Source organism: Condylura cristata, unplaced genomic scaffold (assembly GCF_000260355.1).
Source record: "Condylura cristata isolate star-nosed mole 26May11 unplaced genomic scaffold, ConCri1.0 scaffold00022, whole genome shotgun sequence".
NCBI lineage: Eukaryota > Metazoa > Chordata > Mammalia > Eulipotyphla > Talpidae > Condylura > Condylura cristata.
The window spans coordinates 20,451,963-20,474,318 of record NW_004567123.1 but is presented as its reverse complement, the minus strand read 5'-3'; the positions used below and the strand labels follow the sequence as shown (position 1 = coordinate 20,474,318).

The following is a 22,356-nucleotide window of genomic DNA, read 5'->3' as shown; positions in this document are numbered from 1 at the left end:
GCCAGGCCCGCTCAGGCCCCGGTAGTGGCGGCGGTCGGGCCATTGTGCGGTGCATTGTGGGAGCCGCGCGAGCGGGCGCTCGGGCCGTGGAGGGGGCGGTGCCGCGGGCTCTCTATGGTCCCGCCCGCCCGCTGGCTAGAGCGACCAGAGCCGTGCGCGGGCAGCGCGCGGAGGCCGCTGGGAGCGGGGCGGACACTCATGCTGCTCCTTCCGTCCCCGCCTCCGCGCCGTGGCGCGCTCAGACACCGGAGGCGATATGGGCGCTGCCGCGCGGGCATCGCCAACGCTACCTATGCGTGTGTCTTTCCTGCTGCTGCTTCTGCCGCTCCCGGGGCTGCCCGCGGGCTCCTGGGACCCGGCCGGTTACCTGCTGTACTGCCCATGCATGGGTAAGGCCTCCCGAGACCTCTGCTCAAATGGGGAAACTGAGGCCCAGAGAGTCGACGCCACGTCTCTGAGGCACCCAGAAACACGGACATGGCCGGGAGAGAACCCTGGTGCAGGGCAGGAGGGCAGGACCTGCTCCTTGCCTAGCACCCCATTTGCAGGGTGATGAACGGGCCTCTGTATCCATCCTTGCCTTTGGCAGAAACCCTGCCGAGGTTCGAAATGATACTTATCTTGCGCAAGGTCTGAGTCCGGCAATGGAGTTAGTGAGGCAGGACTTGATGTCACTGACACAACACTGGCTCTGGGCGATTTTTTTGTTCATTCAACAAATATTTATAGGACAAACTGTGCCCAGCCCTGTTCTCTGGTCAGGGCATACAGCGGTGATAAAACACAAAATTCCATCCCCTTTGTAGGGCTTTCATTTTAGTTGGACCATACAAACAATACCAGATAAACAAAATAAAATAACTAATTGTATCGTATTTAGTGTCTTAGAAGGGGGTAAACGCTATGGGAAAATGAAATAGGAAGAGAGTCTCAAGGCCAGTTGAGGGTGCAATCAAAATGTGGATGTGGATGTCATTGTAGAAGTCATTCGTTCTTAAAACCCTCCAGGCATCTGATGATAATAAGTTGGTCCTCCACCCCACCTCCCATCTCCATTACTCCCTTCTCCCCAGAGCTTCCAGCAGCAGCCACAGTTAACCTTTTCCTGTTCCTCATGCATACTCAGATCCGCCCAGCTGAGCTATCTAGAACAACCACCCCATCTAGAACAACCTTCTCTCATCCTCAGGTCACAGCTTAAATGTCACCAGAAAGGACTTCACTGACCTCAGCCCAAATAATCTCCTCCTTATTGCTTTCTATCACCAGACTTTTCATTTATTTTTTTAAATTATCAAAATTTACCACTAGCTGTTTCTTTGCATGTTACTGTTTCCCTAGCTGGACCAGGAGGGCAGACTTCCCTTGTCTTTCTTTCCTGTAATCCCAGCACCTAGCAGACAGTGGGGCACATTATGGTCTCTCAGTAATATTTGTGTAATGAGTGAATGGGAACAATGCTGAGGACAAGAAAAAGAATTAGACTAGGCCCTTGCCCTGTGGCATTTACAGACTGGGGAAACAGTCACTACAAAGGCCAGGGAGTGGGAAGGACATTCAAAAAAAAGTACAAACCATAAGTAACTCAGACCCAAGGTTGGAGGCAAAGAAGGGGACTGAATGTGCCAGGGAGTTAGTGAGAGGATCCCAGTGGATGAGAAGGCTACTCCTGACTGACAGAAAGGACAGCAAGAGCAAAGCTGTGGTGGGATATTAAATGTGGAGCATATGTAGAGAACAGCAAGGAACGTGGAGTGGCTGAGACAGAAAGGCCTGAAGAGCCTCGACTGTCAGACCCGGGAGTCCAGACCTCATCCCATGCTGTCAACTCCTCTAGCTCTCCTTGGTGTCCTGCCCTCTCCAGTTCTGACTCTGCCTCCTTTCTGAGCTCTGCATGTCCCACGCCTCACCTCTCCTGCAATATACCATCCAGGGCGCTTCGGGAACCAGGCCGATCACTTCTTGGGCTCCCTGGCATTTGCAAAGCTGTTGAACCGCACTTTGGCTGTGCCTCCTTGGATTGAGTATCAGCATCACAAGCCTCCCTTCACCAATGTGAGTATCCCTTGCTGACTTTAGTCCTTTCTCATTCTCCCCAGTCCTGCTCACACCCACTCAATGCCCAGGTGTCCTTCCCTGCACTTGACCTCCCACTTTTCTGGGCTTGCCTCCTTCCCACCCAGAACGAACTTCCCTGGAATCATGATGGCTCATCTAGCACCTACTCTGTCAGTCACTGTCCTTAACCTTAATCCTGCATGAGGATTAACTCTTCCCCTCAACACATCCCTCTGAGGAAACTACTGTTTAGAGAGGTTAGGTGACTTGCTTAAGGTTGCATCGCTTGTGAGTAGTAGAACTGGAATTCATGCCCTTGTCTGCTGGCTCCAGACACTGTGGCCTGAACCTAAAAACTCCCATTTCCAACACTGGTTGATCTCTGCTCATCCTGTTGTAAGAAGATGATGGGGAATCATCAGTTTTGAAGGAGAAACTAAGTCACAGCTGACTTACTTTGTGAGGCCACAAACCCAGGAAGCTTGGCTCTAGCGCCAATGTTCACCCCACCAAGGGACTCTCTTGGCATGACAATATGCAGCATCCTCCAGTTCCTTGCTTATGGGTCTTCAATTCTTGTGTTTGTCTTTTTTCTCACTGTATCCCCGGGGGCCTAGTGGTAGGAACTGAATTAATACTTAGTGAACTGGCTTAAAAATGTTTTTTTTTTTAAATTATTCCTTTATTATAAGATACTTATTTTTGCACCGAGCTGGGATGGAGGCCAGAGGTGCTGGGGGTGAGAGGACTTACCAGAGATAGAGTGGGGAGCAGAACAGGCAGATGTACTGAAATACACTGCTGAGGGGAGCAGTGGGCAAGACAAGAGAGGTCTGCTGCGCCATGTGGGTCAGCTCCCTGGCCAGGGATCAAACTCAGGCTGCTTTGCCATGGAAGAGCCATTGGAATGGTCATGCTGAAACTTAACCCTTAGGCCACCAGGGAGGCCTTGGCTTAAAAAGTTTTTAATGAATTCCAAAAATGATATTTAGTATGAAAATTCACTTTTTTACATACATTTTTGTAGCCTTTGCATAGGTTTTATTTTCCTTTCCATGCCTATAGTTAGGTTGTTAACAATTGGAGGTAAAAGCCAGAGGACCTGAAATCATATTCCAGTTTGGCTACTTCCTAGCTCTGTGGGCTGGGCAGTGACCTCTGTGCCTCAGTTTCCTCATCTTTATAATAGGCCGGTCGTTATTGATGCTGCTTCCCACAGTGAGTTGGTGACTGGCACTCCTTGAATGCTACCTGCCCCTCTTAGAATCAGTCGGGCTCGTCAGTGCAGAAGTGCTCAGGACACAAGAAATCCTCGGCGCTGAGCTGTGGATGAGCTGATTTTTTTGTACTTGCTGCAGTAACTTGGACATTGCCCACCCCGCTCCCTCGGACTTGCCCGCTTCCTTGTGCCTTCTCAGCCAGGAGTCTGGGAGTCTCCAATTCTCGCTTTCTGCAGGTTACTCACCTGCCTTTATTGGGCTCCCCTGCTGGAACTGATCTCAAAGGTATCACCAGGGACCTCAGAATTGCTAAATCCAGGAGTCATTTCTCAGTATTTATCTCAACTGACCTCACAGTGGCCCTGGTCCCTGACCCTCTCTCCCTCCTGGCCTCCCCACCCCCTCAGCTTGCTAGACGTAGCCTGTCCACAGCTTCAGCCCTGACCGCTCAGCATTTTCCTCTTTATGCTGTGAAGAGGGGCTCCTCTCTCACCACCCACTGCTTAAATATTGATCTAGCTTCTCCTTCGGTTTGCTTTTAGCTGTGTGACCTCAGACGAGTTATTCTGTCTGCCTGGGTTTCTCATGCGTAAACTGGCAATGACTATATTCTCACCTCTTAGAATTAGATAAGCAAATCAAGGAAACATGATGAGGGAAGCTGCTGGTGCTAAGCCAGCACTCCATAAATATTAGCTGCTATCATTACAGTTATTTACTTTGTTAAGAATTTCTATTGGTTCTTGTGGTTTTACTGTTTTCCACATCCCTCCCAATTCATCTCTGCCCCAGACTCACCTCTGAGCATACATAAGCCTGTGTTTCTACCTCCTAGATCCTTGAGTCTGGATGTCCAATAGGTAGCTCAACATTCCCAAAACCAGAACTAAACTTGGCATCTTTCCCTTAGAACCTGTCTTGTCTCCTGTATTGCCAGCCCCTCACCTGGCGATCAAGGCGGATGTCCAGAGGTCATCCTAACTGCCTCCGTGTTATTTCCTTTGCCTTCCTCTTTGTCTTCTAACCATCTCTCACGTGGCCTCACTCGAAAACACACCGATTATGCCCAGACCCAACACGGCGAGTTCAGCAGCCTCCCCAGTCCTCTCCCTGCTCTAATCTCGCTGGTGTCAGTACACTCTCCTCTGCCACCAGTGAGCTTTCGAAAGGGCAAATCTCATCCTATTTCTCTTCAAAACCCTTCAGCATTCCTCTTTGCTGGTAGTTAAAATTCCCAAACTTTGTTCATGAGAACACTAGTAGCTCATGTAATAAAAATGGTTCAATCATTTTGGGAAATTATGTTCTCTATCCCCTACCTTCCCCAAATTGGAGATCAAAAATGCATGTTAGCATATTAAAGGCCCTGAAAATTTCTGTAGTGAAGAAACCAGACTTAACATGGCATTTTCCAAGCCTTCTTCACCTCGGGAATTTTTTATTGAAACACCCTTTATGCACCTGAATTGTAAAATACATTAGGGAAACCCTGACCTATAGAATAGAGTTCTAATTTTATTCTTTGATTGCCTAAGAATTTTTTTTAATCTAGAAAAATAAAGAGACAAATACAATTACCATTCATGTAGTCACCACTAGAAGTGATACTTATTACTCATTTCTCACTTTTGCTTTATCTGTTCATTAATGAAAGAAAGAAGACAGTTACAGATAAAGTTGGTAAAGGATAAACTCTCCCTTGGCTCCTGAATCTAATCCTAGCTCTTCCCCACCTCCCACCACTCTCCCCGCGCCCCCCACAACCAGTACCATGTGTGATTCTTCCAAGACCTTTCCCATACTTCCTTGGTGGCATCCTTATACCCATTTCTTGGTGCAAGGTGTAAGAACTGTTCTAGGGCAGATACTCATAGATGGAAGGTATATTCTAGATTCTGTTAGATACTGCAAGATTGCATTTCAAAGTGTCCCAAAATGTACATGTCTACCAGCTTCCCCACTCCTTCCAACAAGGATAGTTAAACATTAACATATTTGCACATCTCATGGGGGAGAAATGAATTATATTGTAGTTACGATTTGCTTTTTCTTAATGACCAGTGAATTTGAACAGCTTTTGAGTGTCTTGCTACTTGGGTTTTCTTTTCTGTGAGTTGTTTGTTCCTATCTTTTGCCCATTTTTTCTCTCAAGTCATTACCTTTTTTCTTGTAGATCAGCAGGCAGTTTTGAATGCATGGGCTATTACTATTTGTTCTTTAGTGTAGAAGTCTTCTCCCAGCCTATCTGTTGTAGCTGGTGTGTTTTGCCACAAGTTTCTCATTGGCATGTAGTGCAAGCTGGCTGGGTCTCAGAATATAGTGATTTAATAAATGTCCGTGCCTCTTCCCCCCTTTCCTACAGCTCCATGTATCCTACCAGAAGTACTTCAAATTGGAGCCCCTTCAGGCCTACCATCGGGTCATCAGCCTGGAGGACTTCATGGAGAAGTTGGCACCCTCCCACTGGCCCCCTGAGAAGCGGGTAGCATACTGCTTTGAGGTGGCAGCCCAGCGAAGCCCTGATAAGAAAACGTGTCCCATGAAGGTGGGTCTGGGGCCCTTTTTGGTGGTTCTATGTCCTCTCAGCCTCTCAGACATTGGGTGATAGCAGCGTGTGTGGGAAGGCACCACAGGGACTTAGAGTATTTAAGTTCTATTTCTGGCCTTTATCAGCATGTCATTGTGGGCAGAGGTCTTTACTTCCTCTGAGCCTTTACTTTTACCTGCAAACTAAAAGTACCATTTTCTCCTTTTTACTCTCAAAGTATCATGAGGGCCAGTGTAAGAATGCTTGTAAACTACTGAAGTGCACATAAATAATAATGAATGCTCACCTAGCACACAGTACATGCCAGGGACCATGCTCAGAGCTATAAACATACCAGCCCACTCATCCTCAAACTGCTCCATGAGGAACATACTGTCCATAGCCACATCTTGTTGGTTTTGTAAAAAAAAAAAAAAAATTTTTTTTAAATTTTTATTTATTTTTGTGTAGAAGAACTAGGGTGTAAGCCAAAGGGGTGACAGGAAGAGGGGTGGTAAGAGGATTCACCACAGACAGAGTGGGGAGCAGAGCAGGCAGATTGACCAAAGTACACTGCAAAGGGGAGCCGAGGTGAGACAGGAGAGGTCTGGCTGCACCATATATGGGTCAGCTCCCTGCCAGGGACCAGACACAGGTCATAGTAGTGATAGGGCCAAGATTTAACCCCTAGGCCACCAGGGAAGCCCAACTGCCATGTTTTATAGTGTGGACACTGAGTGCCACACAGAGAGACTCAGTATTTTGCACAGGGTCACATAGTTAGTAAGTGGTGGAGCTAAGATCTAAGCCTCGGTCATTTGACTCCATTGTCCACCTTCTTGTAAACGTTTCTGTGTCTCAGAAGATAAATGAGAAGTTACCATATTTTATCAGTAAAAATCTATAGATTTCTGGTACTTTAGAATAAGACTGTCCCCAGCATGTTTTCCAGTGCTCATGCCAAAGTCTAAGGAAGGTAATTGAAAGAGCCATGAACTTTGAGAAGGAAAACCTGGTTTACAGTCCAAACGCTGCCTTCGTGTGCTGCGTGACCCTGAGCAAGTATCTGATTCCGTCAAGGCCCTGCTTTATATCTTGAAAATAAGGACATTGAAGGAGACTCTCTGGTGGTACCGGGGTTAAAAACAGCGCTGTCAGGGCCCTCCCTGGTGGCACAGCGGGTTAAAGCATAGCACTAAGAAGTTTAAGCCACTTCTGCATGAGTTTGATACCCACTGCCCCGGAGGAGATCCACATGGCGCAGCAGACCTCTCCTGACCCGCCCGCTGCTCCCCTCAGCAGTGTACTTCGTCGATCTGCCTGTTCTGCTCCCCACTCTGTCCCTGGTGAATCCTCTCACCCTCCGCATCTCTGGCCTGTACTCCAGTTCTGTATGAATAAATAAAATAAATCTTTAAAAAAAAAACAGCGCTCTCAATGTCAAGCTATGGCCAGCCACTGCAGACTGAGTTCTGCGCCTGGTCCCTGGGGGAACTGACCCACATGGTGCAGCAGACCTCTTCTGTTGTGCCTGCTGCTTCCCTCAGCAGTGTGTTTCAGTGCATCTGCCTGTTATGTTCCCCACTCTCTCTGGTGAATCCTCTCACCCCCACACCTCTGGCTTACGCCCCAGTTCTTGTTTGCATAAATAAATTTTAAAAAAAAAAGGAAAGAAGAACGTTGGATTTGCTGATCTTGAAAGTCTCTTGAAGGTCTAGTCTGGGGTCCCAAATCCAAAGTCCACTTCCTCCCTGGTTGGCAGGATGGGACGTGTGAGTGCAAATGACACTGTGGTGAATACTTGCTAGGTGGAGGCCAAACTGCCCTTCTCAGCCACCAGCCCGGAAATTGCAAAGAGGCATTCCTACCTGGGCACCCTCCGAGGTGGCTCAGCCTAAGTGACTTCTCCCAGGGCCCCTCCCCCATAGGTCTTAGACCCTTCCCCAGATGCCTCTGCCTCCCCTCAGTGAGCCTTTTACCACATTCTTTCTGCAGGAAGGAAACCCTTTTGGCCCATTTTGGGATCAGTTTCATGTGAGTTTCAACAAGTCGGAGCTTTTTGCAGGCATTTCATTCAGTGCCTCCTACAAAGACCAGTGGATCCAGAGGTACTTGGAAGGGGCAGTATTGCTGGGTTTAGGGGAGGAGCATGGGGCCCAGTGGCCTCCTAGCCTCTACCACACCCTGATGTTTAAGACCAAAGGTGCGACCATTCTGTCTGTCGAACTTGGGATCCTGTGTGATCTGTTCCCATCCAACGCCTGACACAGTAGAACATTGACCTGCCACAAGGTTGAGCAAGTTTATCGGTAGATAAAGGATGTCATAAAAAGAGTATTGTGCAGTCACATGAGTCTCGATTTCCTCCTCTCGGCATGAGAAGAATCATTCCCCTGTTACCTTCCTCTTCACAAGGTGAAAATTGGAAGCAGCTTCTAGAGATGAACAGCTTCAGTTGCAGACTAAGAAATGATGTCATCCTGATAATAATTGGATGTGCTTTATTAATGCACTCCTGTAAGCTCTATTTAAAAAAAAAATGGGTTAGCAGGGCATTGGCACAGACTGTGAAATATTTATAGAGCGTCTGTCATGTATGAGACATAATATTGAAAGGCCAGGGGTGATATATAAAGATGAGAAAGACCCAGCTAGTCTTCAGAGAACTACAGTTTAGTTACAATGATATTAACTAAGAGTGCTCTTGTCCTGGCAAGAAAGTGTCAGAAGTCAGGCCTGAGTTAGGAGCTGTGAAGAGTTTATTAATTCACGCACAGCCATAACACTTGGCATTTAGTCGGCCACAGATAGACTCAAGTGAGAAAAGAGCGCAGGTGCAGCGTGAGGCAGACCTGAGCTCTGACCCAGCCCTGCCTCTTTCTCAGGTGACCCTGAGCAAACACTCTAGTTGTCTGGCCCAGGTTTCCTCCTGGATTGCGAGGAAGGGACCTTTGTGCAGTACCTGCCTCCTAGTGTGTGAGACTTGTGGCCCATCACTGTTAGTTGTTACTATCATTAGTCATGTTTTATTTTACTAAAGCCTTTAAGAAATTTCATGAATTGGTTATTTTGATCAGTTTCCATTTAAGAGGTGAGGTAAAGTAATTTGTCCAAGGTAATGGAATTATTCAGGGGGCAGTTGGGGCTGGGGTCTGTGCATAAGTCCTAATTAGTTAATGAGGGTATTTATTTAGCACCTGCTATGTGCCAGAGACTGTTCTGAGATTTCATTGCACTACCTAAGTCATTTGAAATAATAAGTCATTTAACCTTTCCACAAGTCTGGGACAGGTGCTACTGTCATAAGAAAACCGAAGCAGAGAGGAGTGGTGTCTCTTGCCCACAGTCACACAACTTGAAGTAGTAGAGCTGGGATTTGAACGCAAGTAGTCTGATTCTCAGAACAGCTACTTTTAATCACTTTGGAGAAAAGAAATGTGCCTTTAACAACTCCAGTTCCTATTTGGGACTTGCTTTCAGAGCTGATTCATGAGCTAATGAGGATATTCAGTCATGGCAGATTCTAATGCTCCCTCGTTGTTATCCTGGGCAGGGCATTCCCACTTGTCCTCCTGCTTGGTTATTGCCCTTCAGCTCTGATGATCTACAGTTGTTGCCAGAATGTACCCTCAAAGAATGGAGTTTTGCCCCTGTTGACAAAATGCCAGGGGAAAAATGACAACATTTCCAAAAGCAAACTCCAGAAAACAAAAAGAAGCTCACCGTCCTGGCTGAAAGAGAAAGGGCTGTGCTATCTGGATGCACTGTTCAGCAGGTGTTGCTGAAACAACTTGCTTGAATTCGAGTTGCCAGAATGCATGACGGCTTGGGGAAACTTGTGCCTTACAACCACACTTTTGGGAAGGGAGGCCTAATAGGTGGCAAGTGAGGAGCTGGAGGCAATCGTAGAGTTAGGCCACCCAGGCAGCTGCCTTCCTTCCATCCTTCTGCATGTATTTAAGAAGCATCTCCTGAATGTCAAGCCCTGGATTGAAGGCTGGGGGTCCAGGCAGGAATGAGATGCATAAGCTCCTGTCCTGAAGGAGCTGAGGATAATGGGAGAGACAGCGAATAAACTTTTACCTGAGATAGTCCCAGAAGACAGTAGTGAACAGGATCTGTGATTGTCAGGCTGAGACTGTCTTTGTCAGTCTGGGTGCTCAGAACACCAGACTGGAGGGCTTAGATGGCAGGCATTTATTTCTCACCGTTCTAGAAGCTGGAAAGTCCAAGATGAGGGTGACCGGTCAGGTTCTGGTGAGACCCTCTTGCCTCTGGTTCTGGTGAGCGCTTTCCTGGCTTGCTGGCACTTCCGATTTACTGAATCCTCACTTGCTAGAGAGACAACAGGTTCTCAGGTGTGCCATAGGGCTCTGATTCCATTGTGAAAGCTTCGCCCTTAAAACCTCAGCTAAACCTAATCACCTCCTGAACGCCCCACTTCCTCATACTGCCTACCACATTAAGGTTTGGTACTTCAACATATGCATTTGGGGGGTAAAGACATTCAGCTCCTAGCTGGAGGGAACAGTGGCAGAGGCTTCGAAAGCGATGATTCTCAGGCAGATAAAGGCTTGGTGGTGTGGTCAGGAGTAGGAAGAAGGCTGGTGTGGGGGCTTGAGGAAAGTGGCAGGTTCTTCTTCCACCTGTTGCTATATAACCAACTATTGGATTTTCAGAAAAGTCTTGACTTTTTTTATTGTCGTTGCAAAAATGTATCATGACTTTTCTGATAACCCAGTACTCCAAAACGTAGTTACTCAACAACAAATCTCTATTTCCCGGAGTTCTGTGGGTTGACTAAGCTTAGCCAGGCAGTTCTTTGGTTTGGTTTTTGTTATTTTCATTTGTTTATGGAATCCCAACTACACAAAGTTTCAGTCCCTATTGAACTTCTAACCTCTTGGATTGAATACTCTCGAATACTGGTGGCAAGTTTTCTTTTAAATAAAGAAAATTAAATGAACCCATATGCCTACCAAACCTTCCAAAAACACTGTTAATACTCTATGGTGTGTATACCTCCCATCTCCAGGCATTTTGTACACATGTGCACACCTACCAGTACTAATGGAAAATGGAGTCACTGTTTTTCTGGGGAATAATGATGTCATCATTTACCAGCCTAGTAAAGATTCATCAAGATTCATCCATGCTGTAGATCAAAACTTGGCAGATTCTACGTTTGGAATGTCCTCCTCCTGTAGGGAGATAAGGTGTCCACATACCAACCAGCTGGCCTGGCCAAGCTCCCAGTAACAGCCAGCATTGCATGCCAGCTGTCAGGATCAGTGCTGAACAGAGAAAATCCTAGCAGGGGAGCTGCTGAGCACATGAATGCGAACGAGTTAGCAAGCGACACATGACAGGGAGGGGCTGGCAGCTGGTTTTGGAAGTTCAGAAGGTGTTTAAAGAGGTAGGCATTCAGGTTGGGTGTGAAGAAGTGCAGTGGCACATCCATGGGGCATGCAAAATGGAAGCCTCCAGAAGTCAGCGCCATCACATGACCCACAGGATCAATGTTGCCATGCCACCAGAACTTCAAGTCAGGTTTTTAAAGTCAGATCAGTTACATTCGTTATGACAGCAGTGGTGATGGGTCTTTCTGAGGGTGGCCTATGTGTCAGGCATGGTTCTAAATGCTTTGCTTATATTATAATCTTCTCAGTAGTCCTATGAGATGTGAACTGTTATCAGCTCTATAGTACAGATGTGGGAACCCACAGAATGACCAAGTTCAATGGTTAACTAACTGCCAGGTCAGTGAGTGGCACAGTCATCGTGAGAACAAGCCATCTGGCTCAACATACCATGCCTTTACCTTTATACTGTGTACAAAGCATACAGAGCAATACCCTTTTCTATTAACAATAAAAGTGTAATTGAGCATAAAGCCACAGTATCGTCTAGGAAGGAAAAGGTGATATGATAGACTTTTTAATTAGGTGTGCACTTTTTTTAAAAAAAGCAAAACTAAGCAAAGGATTAACACCTGCTAATTTGAGTCATTGGTATATGTGCTGTTAAATTATTTCCTGGAAGAAGGAAAAAAAAACTAAAAGAAGAAAACTAGAAAGGAAAAAAAATAAACCCAAATAAAAAAGTGAAAGTATAAAAAATGTTTTCCCTGTATGGTTCATGATTTTTCTTGAAATTTTCATTGAAAGAACTGTAACTTTTACCCTGCAGTTGTGGAGAAAAAAAAAAGCTGATCTCCTGTGCCCTTTACCCACTTCTCTCCATTGATGACATTCTGCAAAACTTATGGACAGTATCACAAGTAGGATGTTGGCATTGATACAATCTACCCATCTTACTCAGATTTCCCCAGTTTTACTTGTACTCACTTCTGTGAGCACGCATACACACCCTAGCCTCTGACAGCACTGGCTCCTCTCCATATCTGTTTTGCTCTCCATTTGGTCATTGAAACGTGTTATATAAATGGACTTGTACAGTATGTAACCTTTGGCACAACCTCCTTGAGATCCATCCAAGTTGTTGCCAAGTTGTGTCAATAGTTTGTTCTTTTTTTTTAATAATAGTATTCCAGGGTATAGATGCTCCACTTTGTTTAAACATTCACTTGTTGAATGACATCCAAATTCTCACCAGTTTTTGGCTATTATGAATAAAGCTTCTATCAACATTCGTGTACGAGTTCATGTGTGAATATAGGTGTTTGGCTCTCTGGGATAAATGCCAAGAATGCAATTATTGGGTCATATGGTAATTGCATGTCTGGTTTTATAAGAAACTGCCAAAATGTTTTCCAGAGTGGTGGTGCCTATTTCGTAATTTTCAGAAAAGGGTTTTGGCTGGCACAGCAGAGGAAGGGCATTCCGGGAAGTGGGGAGAAGTATGTGGAGAGCAGGATTTGAAAGCAGGTTGTGTGTTTATTCAGAGAGAGCAGCACAATGATTCCTGTGGCTGAGATTGGCTCTGGGGTTAGTTGAAGAGGGAACACAGGTTTGCTCCTTCCTCATTTAGTCAGTCAGCAGATATTTAGTGGACCCTGTGTGTAACAGACACTGTTCTAGGCACAGGGACACACTGCCTTCAGAAGCTTGAGTCCGGCAGCACAGAGGGGTTGTGGGGACATCTGCAGGCCTCTGGCCGTTCTTCAAGGCAGGAACTATGCCATTCTTGTTGTGCCCTGGACAGCAGCGCATAGTGGGCGTCAGCAGATGCATGTGGTATTGAGTGAATGCGCGCTGGTGTGCACATTCTCCGTAATCTGTGCACTGCCTCCATAAGCAGCTGTGTCCCCTCCCAGCATGTAGGTAAAAGGGCAAAGCCTCAGTCCAGACACCCAACCCTGGAGTGAATTGCTGCACCATAGATTGGAAGCCAGCATGACATATAAAAGGTAGGAATGCTCTACTGTAAATTTTTAATTGTTAAACAAGCCAAGAAGGTTGTAAATTCCGTGTGGCGGGACAGTATTGCATATTGCACCTACTGCCGCCACCACGGTTTCTTATCACCCTGTTGGGATTTCACAACCTCTCATGCTTCTTGCATGTTACAGAGGCCCCTCCTCAGGGTCTCTGGGACATGATGCAACACTATCCTTTTCCTGTGGGGGTGGGGGTGGCGGCCAGACTCTGCATCCTCTGTCTGACTTCCCCTCACTCTGTTTCATGCCTAGATTTTCTCCAAAGGAACATCCAGTGCTGGCCCTGCCCGGAGCCCCAGCCCAGTTCCCTATCCTGGAGGAGCATAGGCCGCTCCAGAAATATATGGTATGGTCAGACGAGATGGTGAGGACAGGAGAGGACCAGATCCGTGCCCACCTCATCCGGCCCTATGTGGGCATTCACCTGCGCATTGGCTCCGACTGGGTAACTCCACCTTCCTCTCCTGGCTGGTTTGGATGTGTTCCCGAGCAGGGTTCACATCTCTGGGGGTGAACACTGAACTCATTGCACCAAATCCCAGCCGGTACAGAAAGCTCTCCCTCAGCCAAGATCATGGGAGGGACTTTGTCCCATGATCCTGCCATAGACTCGTCAGTAATATGGCCTCACAGTGCCTGCTTGCCAGCTCTCATTTTAACAGTTACTAATTTCATCCTCACTTTTGCAGATAAACCGATAACAAGCTAGACTTCAGGCAACAAGCCTGAGAGAGGCCATCACCCAGACATCCCCACCCCAGCGCAGCGTTTAGCTGGTAGACTCCTTGTCAGAAAAACAAGTTCTGGAGGTTGGGTGGGGCTCCCAAGAAATGAAGATGTCATCCTCCGAATTTGGAGGCTGATTAAACGTGCAGAGGCTTCACCAGATTATCCTCAGTGTGAAAATAACAGAACCGATGTAGACAATCTAATTTACTTAAGAAGATGTACTTGGTGCGTTTTAGACATGTTCATTGTTAAAGACTTTAAAAGTATAAAACTTAGATCAAAATTCACTCACAATCAGTTGGGGAAAGTTTTACCATCTAGATTCCTTTCCTGCCCTGTTCCTCCAAAGAAAGCAGCCCAGACATAACAGTATTTTAGCCCAAACCTTCAAGGAGCAGATAGTTCCCATCTATACATTCCTAGAACATCAAAGGATTTAAGATGCTCTTTTATTTTAAAATTAGCTTAACAGTAATATCAAACTGGAACCAGGTCAGCACAGCAAAGTGTAGCCCGTTGTCATGTATGTAGCTGCACAGGTTCTTTACCAAGTAAATCCTAATAGATTAAAGAACCTATAACGTGGGTAAGATTCATCCTAGGAGTGCACAAAGTTGCTATTTTAACTCCCAAAGGGAAGAAAAATCATATAATCATCTCAAAAGAAGCCAAGAAAATACTTGATAAAAGTCACCACCCATTCATGATAAAAAAGGGAAAAAAAAAAAAAAAACAAAAAAAAACCTCTACCAACTGGGTTTAGCAGGGGACCCACCTTAGCTTGATAAAGGCTATCTCTCCGAAACCCACAGTAAACATGGACTTCAGGAGAGCTATCAGTAATGTTCCCACTGAAGTCCGGAATCAGATAATGCTGTCTCATTATCAGTGCGAGGTTCAGGTTCGTGTGAGGTACAGAATTCTACTGGAAGTCCCAGATAATGCAGTAAGCCCAAGGGGGGAAAATTGTAAAGAGCCCATCCCCCACTACCCAGAAATAACCAGTTACTGTTTTGATGCGTTGCCTGCTTCCCTCTTTGCTCTCTTGAAAAACACAGATGCGCCCTTCCCACACCCCTTGCCTTTCTCCACTTCTAGTTCTTGCTTCTGGGGCTCAGGCAGTTACTTGTCTTTAATTCCATGCTCCCTCTCACCCCATAGAAGAACGCCTGCGCCATGCTGAAGGACGGGACCGCAGGCTCGCACTTCATGGCCTCTCCGCAGTGTGTGGGCTACAGCCGCAGCACGGCCGCCCCCCTCACCCTGACTATGTGCCTCCCCGACCTGAAGGAAATCAGGCGGGCTGTGAAGCTCTGGGTGAAGGCGCTGAGTGCGCAGTCCGTCTACATCGCCACAGATTCTGAGAACTATGTGCCCGAGATCCAGCAGCTCTTCAGAGGGAAGGTACGCACGGGCAGAGGGGGAGTGTGGCCAAGCAGGAGTCAGAAACAGGGTGACCATCAGTCAGAAATGGGGTGGTCACTGCGCTCGTACTCCCTGCTTCACGGCCTCACACCGCCGCTGTGGCCTGACACCCTATTCCTCTCCAGTTCCCACTCACCTCAAGCCCTACCTAGCTCAGGCACCATGGCCAAGATTCCCTTGGTTTCCCTCCACTCTCGTACTGTGTGCTAGGAACTTCCGTGTACTTCCTCACACCGCCTTTGAGCCACGTTCTAGCCTGGGAAGACAATAGTCCAGAAGCGTGCCTTTCTCGAACCAGGAGCTGTGGCTCCTTGAAGACAGGCTCTGAAGCTGACTCACTGTTCTATTTTTTTAAGTAGATTGATTTATTTATGCATACAAGAACTGGGGTACAGGCTAGAGGTGTGAGGGGATGCGAGGATTCACCGGAGAGAAAGTGGGGAGTAGAACAGACAGATCTACTGAAATACACTGCCGAGGGGAGCAAAGGGCAGGTCAGGAGAGGTCTGCTGTGCCTTATGGTCACCTCCCTGGCCAGGGATTGAACTGTGCTTCACTGGCTGTGCAGAGCTTTGTAGTTCTGAGATTTAACCCCTTGCACCACCAGGCAGGCCCACTGACTCACTGATTAATCCTCAAAGGCTAACCTAGTGCTCTGAACTCCTCCTCAAGGCCTTGCTATCTCCAGTGTCTAGGACCTCCCTAGTACATAGTAACCCTTGTTAAATGTTTGTTGAATAAGGATGTAAGAGTAGGCCCTTGGTAGAGTCAGGTGTAGCAGAGGATTAAGATCATGAACTCAGGAGCCAGAGAACTTGGCTTCCACTTACTGTGTAGCCCTGCATAAATCTCTCTACCGCTCTCTGCTTGTCTGTAAAACGGGGCTGAGTAGTACCTGTCCCATAGAGTGACTGTGAAGATCAAACACAAAGAAATTAAGACAGTATAAACTCGTACAAAATAAGTGTTTGATAAAGTTAGCTATACTCTATAGTACAATTAGGTGGCTGCTACAGGGAAGTCTCTTTTGTGCTTAGTAAATGCTTAAGGAAGGGATGAATGGCTGACAGTTTGTGACTGACTATTCTATGACTGAAAATAGTGTGCTTGGTACAGTGTCAGTAACGAATAAGTAGGTAAATGAAAATAAGTAAATAGTGATCATTCACAAAGACTTTGTTGAATGAATGAAATCTCCAATGCTCGTGCAGACTATAAAAGGCAACGTTAGAGGGCAGATGTGCTTTCTAGCAGATGTACTTTCCTCACTTTCGTGTGGCAGGGCCCCCTTTCTCCCTCTACCCCAGACACAGGCTGGAAGGCCCAGCTTGTGGAGCGTGCTAGGTCAGTGCCTTCTGGTTCCCCACCACCCTCTTGATAGAAGACTGTGAGCGCTGGGAGTGCCTCACCCAAGCCCTGTGTTTTATAGCTAAGGAAACCAAAGTCCCAAGAGGTCTCGTAGTTATTATTATAGTGGGCATGACACAGAGATGCTAAGTTTCAGGGTGGTGAGTTTCATTGTTTGGGGATTTTGGCTGTGATTAGGCCACTATTTCTTTGCTACCATCCAAATAGCAAGGCGATGATTTTTGTTATATCAGAAATCTCTATGTGACAGCAAAGCACTTTCAGCCCCACTCAGCTGGTCCCCCCAGCCCCCACCGCCACCATCACCTCTGTACTAAGTGGAAGCATTTGGAGAGTCCCAGGGAGTTTTTGTAAGTTTTTTAGCATTGATATATTTGCTACACCTTGAACCTCTTGCCATTTTCTATTTCCTGTTCCTGTGTCACTGTTCTTGCCCTTCCCCACTCCTCAGGCCCCTCTACATGAACTCAGGTCCACCTTCCTCCTGAACCAAGCCTTGATCTTCCATTAAGCTGGGCCAGTGCTGAGCCAGGAATACTGGTAAATAGGTTTTGGTCTGGCCCTCTAGGCTCACAGTCTGGGCTCAGAGAAGATACTTTGCAGAGTACTGTAACGTGTGCCACAGTAGAGGTCCAGGGCTGGCCACAGTAGAAGTCCAGGAGCTTGAGTGGAGGATGGGGGCTTGGGGGGGCTCATTCGTTCAACCCCTTACCCATCCAACAGATGTTTATTGAGGCAAGCTCCATCCAGGAGTGGCAAACTGATAGAGAGCCAGCCCAGTCAGGTGCAGGAGACATGTTAATCAGAGAATCACTAAGGAGGGAAAACTGCAAAATAAGATGTGTAGTCCGAAGTAAAGGAATATGATGCTGTGAGGGTGTAGCGCCAAAGATCCTGGTCAGAGCCCTGGGGAGCCAGAGAGGAAGGCTTCCCCTGGGAAGTGAAACTGGAATCGTAGAGCAAAGGTTAGGAGAGCCTCAAACGTAGGGGAGAGCATGTGTAAAGGTCCTGAGGAAGAAGGGAGTCTGGTGGGTAGTGGTGGGAACTCAAGGGATGGTGAGAAGACATGGGACCAGGGCCAGAGCAGGACCTCAGAGGTGTCATCTCTTCTGTAGAACAGTAGGGCACCATCTCCTTGCGGGGGTGAGCAAAGGGGTAAGGATATCTCAAAAATTTCCTCTGGGTGTTCTAGTGAGCAGACCTGGAAGAAAGGCAGCTGGGGGCGGGGGGCATAAAAGGCATGAGATTATGGTGTCTGGGCCCAGGGCACTGTAATGGATCAAAAGAAGGGCTTCCTTTGGGTTCCGTCTCAGAGGTAGATTGGAGAGGACTTTGGGTTCAGAGGCATTGGCAGAATTCAGACGCAGCACTGAACAAATGAGGTGCTGTTTGGTCAGAACATGGTTTGGTGAGGAAAAACAAGCCCTTCAGACAAGGGCTTCATACAAAAGGTAGAACTTGAGCTGAGTCTTGGATTTTCATGGGTAGGGAAAAGGCATTCCAGGCAGAAGGAACCACATATGCAAAGGCGTAGGGTGGGAATGAGTGTCTGTGTGGGGCTGAGGCAGGGTGGGGAAAGGGTGCTGACCACAAAGTGTTCACCTTGGGTGGGGATGTGCCTAGGCAGAAGTGGACCCCACATCTTAATCCTGTCTGTGCCTCCACTTCTTCTGCAAGCCCTGGGACCTGGGAGATGCACTTCTTCAGCCCAGAGGAAGAAGGCTGGGCGTAGGGACTGCAGTGCTCATGCAGCTGGTTACGTGGCCATAGCCACTCTGCCTAAAGCACTCTGCTCCTCTCCTACAGGTAAAGGTAGTGAGCCTAAAGCCTGAGGTGGCTCAGACTGATCTGTACATCCTCGGCCAAGCAGACCACTTTATTGGCAACTGTGTCTCCTCTTTCACTGCCTTTGTGAAGCGGGAACGGGACCTCCAGGGAAGGCCATCCTCTTTCTTCGGCATGGACCGGCCCCCTCAGCTGCGGGACGAGTTCTGATCCTGCCTGGACCACATCACCAGTCCATGCTGGTCTCTCCAGCCAGGACGGGCAACAAGAAATGCTCCCAGGACTGATCCCAAGAGAAGAAGCTCCTTTTCTCACTGCCAGAGAGAGAAAAGCATCCGGACTGCATGGAAAGAAACCTACCTCCCAGGTCACAGCACTCATAGGCTCCTGGAGCTGGTGCCTCTTCCCTGCTCCTGTGTCCTGCTGCTCCTCCTGGGAATTTCATGCTTGAGCAAAGCAGTCTATCCTGGCTTTCGCTCTGCCCTGCTCTGAGCAGCCTGAGATGCTAAACTCTCTTCAGAGAGAGATTTTTATAGTTTTGATACAAGATCATGAGCCCTAGAACTCCCTCCATGAAGTTCATTAGCATAGACACCTAAAGTGACCTTAACTGAACATGGGTGAGGCCAGGGGTTGGTAGGTGTATCGGCCACTTTCCCGGATGACCCCCAGAGTCATCTGCCGTCCCCACTGTCCGGTCAGAACAGTGATTTCTCTTCAGAGGCCATGCTGGTGTTTGAGGCATGAACACTCTCCTCTGCCATGAGCACTGTGCAAATGGAAGGGCTCGACCTGGCGTGCGCCAAACTCCACAGCTGGCCAAACGCCGCGCAGGCACCGCGCACATCCCAAGCTGGCAAGCCAGGCCACCAGGCATTGCTCTCAGTATCTTGGTCACTGCTCAGTATCTTTGCAGTCTGCTGCAAACCTAGCACCACCAGGGCCTCATAACACATCCCCATTGGCCAGCAAGCCTGGCAGAATCCTGAAAGCAGCTCTCTCCCCTTCTGATCTCTTAACCAAGAGCCTGGTTGCAGGATTTTGCTGGTATCCTAAGCGTCAGACCATAAGAAGATACCAGGACCTGGTAGCCAGCAGAATTTCTACTTGGAAGCAACCTTCGCCTGTTCCCATCAAGTCCACCAACCCTAGGAGTCTTAAAGTCCTAGGTTGCTTTGTCTCTCAGAGGCTGCAGCTTTAATGATCCATGACTCCCGAGTCTGAATGTTTTGCCTCTTGGTTCCAACATTTGTCTAACACCTGCTGATCTCTTTGCTGCCATGTGACCTTCAGCCTTCGATCCTGTTCCAAGTGGCCATGAGCCTAAGCACTGCTGACCCCCCACTTCAGTCAGATACCCAGGAAAGTGGAAGAGACTGATGGAAGCCAGGCCCAGGGCTCCACGCAGGGCTTGGTAGTCCCTTGATTATCTCTGGGGAAATACCTTCCTTGTCAAGCAGACTGAGACAAAGGTGGCCAGACAATAAGACATTTGCTGCTTAGAGTTGCAGCCCAAATCAAAATGGGAGGCACTACAGACAGGGCTTTGGTACAGTCCTGTCGGGAAACTGTGTCTGTTCAGACTTGTTCCAGAGCCTCATTTGTTCAGAGAAGTGGGAGCCATGCACCCCAGCCTCCATCGGGGTGAGGAAAGCCTGGCTTACTGGCTGATCTCATTTGCTGCATTCATTTGTGGTTCACAGCTTCACACTCACACGCGCTTTAGAGCCTGGGTCCTGATGGGTCATCCGAGTCATCTTGATTAACACGGGCAGTAATAAGGGCTTGTGTTTCTGGAGGAAAGGGCACCCGAGTTCCAGTCAGATTCATTTGTATTCTGTGGACTAGCACTTTGTTCCTCTGACCCAGTTTCCTCGTCTATTAAATAGTGATAAAACAGACGGTTGTCGAAAGGCCCAAGTCAGATAAAGCACGCATAAGGGTACAGTGTGGGCTGGAAAGAGACCAGGCCCACGTGGTTGGTGTTAATTTGTCTGCCTCTGTCGCACACCCGCTCTGTGCCCTCACTGCGCTTGGTAAGTGCTTTTGCGCATTCTCTGGCTTAGTCTCCAACCAGCCCTGGAAGTAGGAGCCATCCTCTTTCTGTTCAAGGAACAACTAATTCTCTGAAAACTCATACTTTCCCCAAACCATGCTATCAGCCACCATGCTCTGCTGCCGCCAGTTTCCAGGACACACTTTACCCTGAGTGCTGGGGAGGCCCTAGATGGAAAACAGTCAGCCACCTTAGTTTCCACTGGAGTCCTCCACTCCCTGGAGTTTCCAGGGAGAGGGGGATCACCTAAAACAGTAAGCCCACATGAAGCTTACCACACTGGGGTGGTTATTTAATGCAGCATTCTTTAAGTCATCAGGTATTTATTGATCACCTGCAAGGTGTCAGACTGCTGGGTACTTGAGATTCAGTCAAGAATCAGACTAACCAGCTTCAGGAGTTTGCATTGTAAGTAGATGACATAATAAGCAAGTAAATGTTCTGGTGGGAGGTGTTGCTAATTGCCAAGTCGAAAAAGAAAGAGGTAGGGAAGTTTTGCCCTGGGAGCTCAGGAGAAACTTCTGAAGAGCTTCCTGGGAAGCAGGAGGGAGGGGTGCACGGTCAGGTGAGTGCACTGCTGGGGCACGAAATGCGTGGGGAGGTCTGAAGCAGCAGCGCCTGAGTAGTAAGCAAGTGGTGGGAGTGGCAGGGAGCTGAGCAGAAATCAGCAGGTGAGGTGATTCCCCTATGGCTGAAGGGGCCTGGTGAGGTGGCGATTTGGCTTTCATGTGGAGAGATGGGAAGCTTTTGTAGGGTTTTAAATGGGGGGTTCTGTTCAGATGGTCTGACTGACAATTTTGAAAGACCCCTCTGGCAACCAGTTAGGAAGGAGGTAGAAGTTCAGCGGCAGGGCTCAGCTGGAGACCCCAGCAAAGGCTGCTGCATCAAAGGTGGCCGGAAGTGGCCACTTTCTGGATACATAAAATTATTTTCAGACTTTAGTCTTTTTGAAAGATAGGTCTTAGGTAGTTTTAATCATGTATATGCAAGTCAGTGCCCTGTTTTCCTCTTTATAGTGTATATATTTTCTGTACTGGTACATAGCCTGAATAAACAATTTTTTAGTGACATGACATCCCACTAAGGGGTGTCCCATAGTTTATACTGTTGTCCTACTGTGAGAATTCAGTATGCTCCCAATTTGTCACCATTGCTCCTTGAAAAGTATTTTTATTTGTAAAGTTTTTATTTTCCCATATCTAAAATGTTCATTAAGGTGGTTTCCAGAAGTGGATTTGTTAGATCAAAGCCTTAAAATTTTTTCTATGGAAAGTTTTGAACTATAGATAATAATTATAAGTAATAAGTAAACTTTCAGTTTTCAGCAACCCTTAACATTTCACCAGCCCTGTTTCCTTCATTGTCCCACCAAGCCCCTTTACTATGTTCTTTTAAAGAAAATCAGTACGTTGGAAGGAAGAGCCAACAAGATTTGCTAACACAGTGAGTGGGGAGGAGGTGGGAACTCGGTAGTCTAACTCTCCGTTTGATGATTTCATTATTTCAGGGTGAGTCCACATTTATGTAAGTGAAACAGTGGGAATCACATTTTTTAAATCAAGTAACTACAAGTAGAAGTGGGTTTGAATTAGGCAGGAATGGGAAACGGGTGTTCAGAGGAACCGAAGCTGGGCCTGTCCTGACACATCGGGGTCCTCTGAAAGTGCCTGCAAGTAGAGGAAGGGGCGAAGGAAGGGGGACCGGAGAGAGGGATGGAGGAAAGTCGACTTCTTATTCCAGGTTTAGTTCACTTCAGAGAAGCTTAGTGAATAATAGCAATAAACTATCA

At 47.4% G+C, this 22,356-nt stretch overlaps 1 protein-coding gene across 2 annotated transcripts; it reads left to right on the top strand.

The window, feature by feature from the left end:
• The first annotated feature begins 210 nt into the window (after positions 1–210).
• Positions 211–22,356, top strand: POFUT1 (protein O-fucosyltransferase 1). Of its 2 annotated transcripts, XM_004687295.2 has the most exons (7): positions 211–389; positions 1,934–2,055; positions 5,641–5,823; positions 7,801–7,913; positions 13,457–13,649; positions 15,095–15,337; positions 18,533–22,356. In XM_004687295.2, exons 1-7 carry the CDS (start codon positions 257–259, stop codon positions 18,719–18,721), a joined length of 1,176 nt encoding a protein of 391 aa, XP_004687352.1. In that variant the 5' UTR covers positions 211–256; the 3' UTR covers positions 18,722–22,356. The 2 variants fall into 2 exon arrangements, with proteins under 2 accessions (XP_004687352.1, XP_004687353.1); XM_004687296.1 differs by lacking the exon at positions 1,934–2,055 and having other exon boundaries at positions 214–389; positions 18,533–18,843.